The following is an 8,671-nucleotide window of genomic DNA, read 5'->3' on the forward strand; positions in this document are numbered from 1 at the left end:
CACGGATGACACGATTCGCGGGAATTTTGCGGCGCGAATTGAGCGTTTCGGCGAGTTGAAAAATCTGAACTTTGGTGGGTATTCGCACCATTTTTAACTTTTCAGGAGCTTGCTCTAGTAGTGAGGTGATTACGGTGTAACGAGCAGAGGCAGAAATACGAAAAGACAATGGAGAAAATCTTCGTACTTTTATAGAAACGGGAATAAAAAGGATCTTGTTTGGAAGAAAGTGAGTGAGGAGGTCGGACAATCTGGTAAGTTGTAAAAAACGCTCTTTACTTAGTTTAAGCTATGTATATATAAGGGATGTTAAAAATTAATCAATCTTCGATTAATTGTTGATAAGAATTAAATCGATAAAGCTTAACGATTGTCAAATGCACGTGTGTGCGGCGCCTGCGCAAAACACATACAACCGGAGAAAAAAGTTAAACCAGCCATGATCACAACGATGCTTAACACACACCTGGGCTTTTTAATGTCATGCGAGATGAGGCTGGCTGCCAACGCAACGAAATGGCATCCGCAGTGGATCTGAGATGGTCCAATAAAGAATATGCAAATACGGTTAGCATACTGAAAGCAAAGACCCTCTTTAGAAAAGCCTGCAAGATTAGCATAGCAACGCTGCTAACACTGCTATACACAGGGAAGGACACCAGAGGCCGTTTTTAATGAATAGATTAAAATATAATCTTAAATTCCGGCAAGAAACTGTTAAATGTAAACTGTAACTGACTGTCGTTACACTCTGAACGGCGGCAAAATATGTCACTGATCATTATTGACTTGCTGAGGTGCTGCACGCTAGCCAAATTGACTGTTGCGTGTTTTCTAACGGAAGGTTGCCATCTCCATAATATAAGCATCTTTGCTGGAATTACGCCACAGGTCTAAGCTAAGGTGACGACAGGAAAAGTGCTCTTTGTGTGCTCCTTGGATATAATTACAACAAACGGTGTATCAACGACTCGGAAAGCGAGGTGAACTAATAAAAATAACACTTGATGATAATTAAACTTGTCATGGACGCATGGATATGCGACTGTTGCAGAGTGCGCATGTGAGGCGGACTATACACTGTCTATTAGTCATTATATTTCATTATGAGATAATGATTTAAAATTTTCTCATTTTACAATCCCACTAGCATGTTAATTAATGAAAATAAAATCTTTTAATTCGCGTGAGGAAGCTGGCGTTTTTACGCACACTTTAATGTAATTGGCTAGATGCCACTGCAGTAAAGGCTTATTGCACTATTACAGTTAAAGATTATTCGATTGATTGATCGTTAATTTAACCGATCATCGAATATGGGAAATTGCATAAACTGACATCGCTAGTATATACGTATTGAGACTACAAGCTAGCTAGTGCCAGCAAATTGAGCGTATTTGCATCTGAATTTCACGCACGAATGAAGTGGGTTACCTCAAAGCGTCCAACTACGCGCGAATAACGCGATTTATTCGCTTCGTTCACGTCTGGTGTGAACTAGTGCTGCCTCACGATTAGTCGCGACTAATCGTTTGCAGAACAAAAGCCCCCGTTTACACAATACATGTGGGTGTATTGTGTATAATAATCATGTATAAATACACATACACACATGCATGTATATAATTAAGAAACATTTGCATGTGTATATACATGTTTATATTTATATATAATCTATATTATATATAAATATAAATATTTATTATATAAATATATTTTTTTTCTTAAAATTATACATATATGTGTTTGTATTTATATAAACATAATTATTATACACAGTACACACACATTTATTATGTAAACAAAAACTTTTATTCTGCAAACGATTAGTCGCTACTAATCGTGAGCCAGCACTAGTGTGAACGCACATTTATTGACATTTCCTGTGATTTTAAGTAAAACATTCACATGTCTCACTGTCTGATGTTTGAGAAACTCTGAATCATATCTACAGTATAATTGAAGTTATTCTAGTGGAGTGTTATTGTTTAGTGAAGAATTTTATGGTTAACACACAATACAGCCTAGATATAGACAGTTTCAGCAGCAACAACATAAACAAACGGCTTTTGTGGACTAAACCCAACTTCCGGTAGACTTCCACATAAAATTAATAACAACAGAATCCTTTTACACAGTATTTTATTTCTGATAGCAAGGAAAATAAATGACAGGTAAATTACCTTCATTCACATATTTAACGCTCACATCTTGTCCTGCGTCTCTGTGATGTCGGGTCTGTCGTGCCATTTGCTTGTGTATGTGTGCTGGTGCTGTAGCTCCGCCCACTTAGGTTCATTTCTTAAACAGAACCAAATGTTGCTCAACTCAGAGGTCAACGCAGGTCAGGTGTGTTTTGGAGGGGGTTACTGTGTGATCCAGATGTTTGTGAGTACATATGGGTGGGGCGTTTGGGGAAGACTTTCTTAAAGAGACACATTGTAGCGTTTGCTCTAGTTTACTTGCATTTTGAGAATTGTAAACATGATTCCCATGAGCTCCTGTTTGTTGGTCATTTTTAGTAAATATGTCTCACAAGCACCTTGTACACTGCTTTACAAAATGTGATTTCTGGACAGAGACCTGAAGAGTAATGAGATCTCGTGGACTATTGAGGACATGAATGGACCGTTCTCTGCTCTGGACAAGTTGAGAAAACTGTGAGTGTTTTGTGAATGTAAAGTATATAGTCCCATGTAAGCGTGTCAATTGATTTATTCATATATATGTTGTATCTGCATTGAGATGACACTGAAGGCTTTATGTCGTTCCTCAGGTTCCTCCAAGGGAATCAGATCCGATCTGTCACCAGGAAATCCTTCACAGGACTGAACCTGCTGGAGCTACTGTAAGTGCCTCAGTCCTTCAATGATTTGGTGATAATGATGATGAAGATGTGTTTATGTGATATCTAAACTTCTGTCTTCACAGGGATTTGAGCAACAATGCCATCATGTCACTACAAGCTAACGCTTTCTCTCAGATGAGTCGACTCTCAGAACTGTACGTATGAAACACAGCAGAGAAATACACTTAAATGACTAAAGAAAGTCGCACCTGTGTCTCATGAATTTAGTCCCTGCATTACTCGTGATTATTTTGGACCGGCCCGTAACGGTTTCCTCTGCCATGTTGTCCCATCAGGCACCTGAACACATCCAGTCTGTTGTGTGACTGCCAGCTGAAGTGGTTTTCTCTGTGGGTGGCCGAACATTTGTTTCTTCCGCTGGTGAACGCCAGCTGCGCCCATCCGCTTACACTGAAGGGCCAAAGCGTCTTCACTGTTGGTCAGGATGAGTTTGTGTGTGGTGAGTGAAAGCTGAAGCATTGGTCTAGAATATCAGACATGGACTGTGTTATATCATGATGTGTTAAGGAAAAATGAAAATTGTATTTTAGCGAATATTTGCATTTTTATTAAATTTCTGTACGATTAGCCCAGAACGAAATGCATCTGTTATGGATCAAATTGGTTAGTTTGATTCGAGTGAATCCATTGTTCCTTTGCAGATGATTTGCCCAAACCTCAGATAATCATCCAGCCGGAGACGCAATCGGCCATCAAAGGCACCAACGTGACGTTCGTTTGCTCGGCCGCCAGCTCCAGCGACTCGCCCATGACTTTTGCATGGAAGAAGGACAACGAAATTGTGAATGACGCAGAGATCCATAACCAGGCTCATGTTAGACCTCAGACTGGAGAGCTGAGCGAGGTGACCGAATACACCACCATGCTGCAGCTCCGAGCCGTCGAGTTCTCTAGCGAGGGCAAATACCAGTGCGTCATCTCTAACCAATTTGGATCATCATACTCGACCAAAGCCAAACTGACCGTCAACAGTAAGTGTCCAGAATAGCCTGAAACGTTCCTAACCCTAAGTTCTGTTGACAGTCTTGAGAATAAAGACGGTCAGTTCACCCCGATTCACCTGTTTACTTTTCCTGGTCTTATTCACAATTCACATAAATCCTAAGAAAAATATTTCGTAAGGAAAAATAAACCGGCTGTTCTGGCTCCTAGTTTAAGTAGTAAATCCTGCATGGGCACTGCAGTGTCATATTTTCTTATGTAAAAATATCCAGTGTGAACATTGCGCAATTTCTCACAGTGCTGCCACACTTCACGAAAATGCCGATGGATTTGACGATTCGGGCTGGGGCCATGGCCCGCCTGGAGTGCGCTGCTAGTGGACATCCGTCACCTCAGATCGCCTGGCAGAAAGATGGTGGAACCGATTTCCCAGCAGCTCGTGAGCGACGTATGCACGTCATGCCGAAAGACGACGTGTTCTTCATCGTGGATGTAAAGACAGAAGACATCGGCGTGTACAGTTGTACGGCTCAGAACGCAGCTGGGGCAATTTCTGCTAATGCTACGCTAACTGTTCTGGGTAGGATGCTTTTCTGATCATTTCTTAGAATAGAGTTTAAAATTATCTCGTGATGTTGTGTGTGCTTTAATAGTTTTGATGGCTTGACAGTGAAGATGATTAAAACTTTGTCTCGTACCTCCAGAAACACCATCATTCCTGAGACCTCTGATGGATCGTACCGTGGTAAAGGGTGAGACGGCAGTGCTGCAGTGTATCGCAGGCGGGAGTCCTCCTCCACGACTTAACTGGACCAAAGACGACAGCCCTCTTCTCGTCACGGAGCGACACTTCTTTGCCGCTGGAAACCAGTTGCTAATCGTCGTGGATGCCGCGGAGGCCGACGCAGGAACCTACACGTGCGAGATGTCCAATGCGCTGGGCACCGAGCGAGGAAACGTACGACTGGCGGTCCTCCCCAATCCCAACTGTGAGTCGGGCGGAGCCGGCGGGGGAGCGCTGGGCTCCAGATCGCCCGGAGGGATGGAGGACGACGGCTGGACCACAGTGGGAATCGTGATCATCGCGGTGGTCTGCTGCGTGGTGGGCACATCTCTGGTGTGGGTGGTGATCATATATCACACACGTAGACGCAACGAGGACTGCAGCGTCACCAACACGGGTCAGTCGGGTGTTTCTGTCTCAGTCATGTCTGACTCACTGTTAAAATTCACATCTGTAATCTCAGTGATGATTGTGTTTAGATGAGACGAATCTGCCCGCAGACATCCCCAGCTATCTGTCATCACAAGGGACGTTAGCAGAGCGTCAGGACAGTTATGTTCCATCAGACAACAGTAGCGCTCATCAGTACATCAGCACTTCAGTCGGAGGATTTTACATCCCACCCAAAGATTTAAACAGTAAGACATAAATCACTAAAATCTTTATATATTGAGTTTTTGTTGTATAGACTAAACGTCTCATCGTCTTTAGGTCTCTGTCAGTTGGACACAGGCAGTGAAGCCGATATGGAGGCAGCGATTGACCCACTGCTGTGTCAGTATCAGGGGCTGCGACGAGGAAACCAATATAGCACCGACATGCCTGAGTCTTACAACGGTCAGTCCTACATCATCACATAAACCTCATGCTTTCCGTATGTATGTGTGTTTGTATTAAATAAGATCTGTTTTTTTTTTTCATTAAGATCCACCGCTGGTCTGTAGAGACTCGTACAGCAGCTATCGGATGAGAGATTTTTATACCTGCGGCTCCTCCTCACTTCCCAGCGAACCCTTCGATCATGTGATGCAGCTCTCGGCCGCTGGGCAGATGGATCGCTCATGTGTGGATGACTGCGAGCGAGGTTTTGATCTGACCCGAAGCTCCTCTGGGTCTTACATGGGTAAGTAACAAAGCCACTTGTGATTCTTATGGCGTTCATACTTGACATGTTCGGTTTGATTAAAACGAACTCTGGTGCGATTGCTTGGTTGGTACGGTTATTTTGAGTAAATGTGAATTCTGTAATATCACAAGACACGACCCTGATTTTACAGTGGGATTGAGCGGTGTATGCAAAAACAAAATGAGCAGAAGGCAATGATCTGAACTCTAATAATACCTCCATATTATAAAGACGCATAAAAATAAGCATGTTTACTCCAGCATGCAGCATTGTTGTTGTGGATAATCAGAATTTTGTCTTATAAAATTCATCAAAGCCGACCAATCTGGTGTTGACCTTATCCTTACACATTTTCAGGTTCCCTGATAAGATACTTGTGTGAACCAGAACTTAATAAATTGTATCTTTTCTTGATCCTGACCAAAAGATTTAAACAAACTTTACTTTAAAGGAACACGCCCACATTTTGGGAATTTAGCTTATTCACCGTATCCCCCAGAGTTAGATAAGTCCATACATACCTCTCTCATCTCCGTGCGTGCTGTAACTCTGTCTGACGCAGCCCCCGCTAGCTTAGCTTAGCACAAAGACTGGAAATGCATGGCTCCAGCTAGTATACTGCTCCCAATAAGTGACAAAATAACGCGATCATTTTCCTATTTATGTGTTGTGATTTGTATAGTCAAACCGTGTACAAATAACAAGGTGATATGAGACACAGCGATCTTTTAACAGTATACATACTGAGAACTATATTCTCTGAAGACGAAGCACTGCCGCATGGGCGGAGTGATCTGCTCGCAGCACACGAGAAGCCCCTGGTGAGGAGCAGAGAATTCGGTCAGAGTTGTGCAAATCACTCCGCCCATGCGGCAGTGCTTCGTCTTCAGAGAATATAGTTCTCAGTATGTATACTGTTAAAAGATCGCTGTGTCTCATATCACCTTGTTATTTGTACACGGTTTGACTATACAAATCACAACACATAAATAGGAAAATGATCGCGTTATTTTGTCACTTATTGGGAGCAGTATACTAGCTGGAGCCATGCATTTCCAGTCTTTGTGCTAAGCTAAGCTAGCGGGGGCTGCGTCAGACAGAGTTACAGCACGCACGGAGATGAGAGAGGTATGTATGGACTTATCTAACTCTGGGGGATACGGTGAATAAGCTAAATTCCCAAAATGTGGGCGTGTTCCTTTAAGTATGAATACATTACACTTTTATTTTAACTTTTATACGATTTATTCAATATGATATTTCTGAAACTTCCAACTCAATGTAACTTCACTCTTATTAAAAGGATATTTCGGCCAGAAATGATATTGAACCCATGATTTGCTCGCCCCGAGGTTGTCTGAGATGCATATGTCCATCGTTTTTCAGATGAACACATTTTCAGTTATTTTGGAAGATGTTTTAGATCTTTCAGTTAATCAAATGTTAAGTTACGGGGTCCATGTCCTTCAAGTCCAAAAAATGTGCATCCATCTTTCACAAAAGAAATCCAAACAGCTCCACAATGATAAACAAAGGCCTTCTGAGGGTAATCCGCGCCGTTTTGTTGTAGAAATATCCTCATTTAAAACTTTATTAATAAAAATAACTAGCTTCCGGTAACGCTGCCATCTTAGTCGCGTCCGCATTCAAGATGAGAGCGTACGCAGTTTACGGAGGTTTCTCTGCTGCTGCTTTGTCCCCCGCCCTCCGCATTTGTCATACTCACTAAGAGAAGTGAGTACACTACGCTGATACTGACGGCGCTACCGGAAGCTAGTTATTTTCGTTAATAAAGTTTTAAATGTGGATATTTCTACAATAACACCATGTGGATTAACCTCAGAAGGCCTTTGTTTATCATTCTGGAGCCATTTGGATTTCTTTGGGGAAGGATATATGCACATTTTTTGGACTTAAAGGATTTTTTTGTTTTACATCATTCTCATACATCATGGCTCATTCAGTCAGAATTAAGATGCAGAAGAATGTGAGTTTTAGTATCAGTGTTTGAGTTTTGACTCACCATTCATGTCTTCTCTGATCTCAGGCACATTTGGTAAAGCCCCATGGAGACCCCAGCAGGAGCTCTGCTCTTATAACAGAGTTGATCTTCATGAGAATCCATACACGGCCTCTGATCCTGAGGAGGAACACACGGGTCACGTGCTCACCCACAATACTACGACAGACCCACACGCAAGTTTGTACGAGCAGCCCTTTGATGACAGGACTATAGAGAGTTTTCCCACTCATCAGACGAGCTGATGTCACGTGACTTTACAGAACCAAAGCCAGAAACCTTCTACCTCTACGTCTGAATGTAAACGCAGGAAAAACACAGAGACTGATCGAGAGAAATGCTACGTTTGTACATAGAAATAGAATATATACATTTTATACAAGACGATTATATTTTGTAAATTATTCATGTAAATATGATCCATTTATTTTTCCTACTTTCTTCCTTTAACAATGTAAACGTGTTGTGTGTGGACTGTGGTGGTATGCGACTGCATAAAATAATTTCGATTTTCACAACATTATCAGTTTGTTAATGACAGTGACCCATGGAATATTGGTTAACTAAAGGCTAGTTAGCTTGGTTAACTGGTTTAATCTGTCCTGTTACTGTGTTTCATTGGATTTCTTTTGTGCTTTGAATAAAGCCACTGTTTGCACAGACTATAAAACACATTGTGATGTTATGATCCTATACCTGTCTGTGTGGTTTTAATATCTTGAGTGTTTACAGATGAATGTGTAATGAAAGTCTTCTAGTTTATTATGAGGATCGGTTTTAATGATCTGGGGCCGGTTGCACAAGCTTGACGTAAAAAAAAAGTTGGCCTAAGCTACGTCCGGCTTTGTGAAAAATATTTACGCCTTTTGCACCATTTGAAACTACAACCAGGCGCAGTTACGCTCAGCATAGACGATGCGCGTCCCCGCG

At 41.9% G+C, this 8,671-nt stretch overlaps 1 protein-coding gene across 1 annotated transcript in view; it reads left to right on the forward strand.

The window, feature by feature from the left end:
* Nucleotides 1-8,434, forward strand: part of lrig3 (leucine-rich repeats and immunoglobulin-like domains 3) — a 28,568-nt gene extending 20,134 nt beyond the window's left edge. The window contains exons 9-19 of the mRNA XM_073866316.1: nt 2,580-2,660; nt 2,777-2,848; nt 2,932-3,003; nt 3,145-3,308; nt 3,511-3,840; nt 4,110-4,391; nt 4,516-4,992; nt 5,075-5,233; nt 5,307-5,432; nt 5,521-5,718; nt 7,769-8,434. Coding sequence (XP_073722417.1) covers nt 2,580-2,660; nt 2,777-2,848; nt 2,932-3,003; nt 3,145-3,308; nt 3,511-3,840; nt 4,110-4,391; nt 4,516-4,992; nt 5,075-5,233; nt 5,307-5,432; nt 5,521-5,718; nt 7,769-7,986 — 2,179 coding nt within the window. The 3' untranslated portion in view covers nt 7,987-8,434. The remainder of the gene's footprint in view (nt 1-2,579; nt 2,661-2,776; nt 2,849-2,931; nt 3,004-3,144; nt 3,309-3,510; nt 3,841-4,109; nt 4,392-4,515; nt 4,993-5,074; nt 5,234-5,306; nt 5,433-5,520; nt 5,719-7,768) is intronic.
* Nucleotides 8,435-8,671: the final 237 nt, after the last annotated feature.

This window comes from Misgurnus anguillicaudatus, chromosome 1 (genome assembly GCF_027580225.2).
Source record: "Misgurnus anguillicaudatus chromosome 1, ASM2758022v2, whole genome shotgun sequence".
Classification (NCBI taxonomy): domain Eukaryota; kingdom Metazoa; phylum Chordata; class Actinopteri; order Cypriniformes; family Cobitidae; genus Misgurnus; species Misgurnus anguillicaudatus.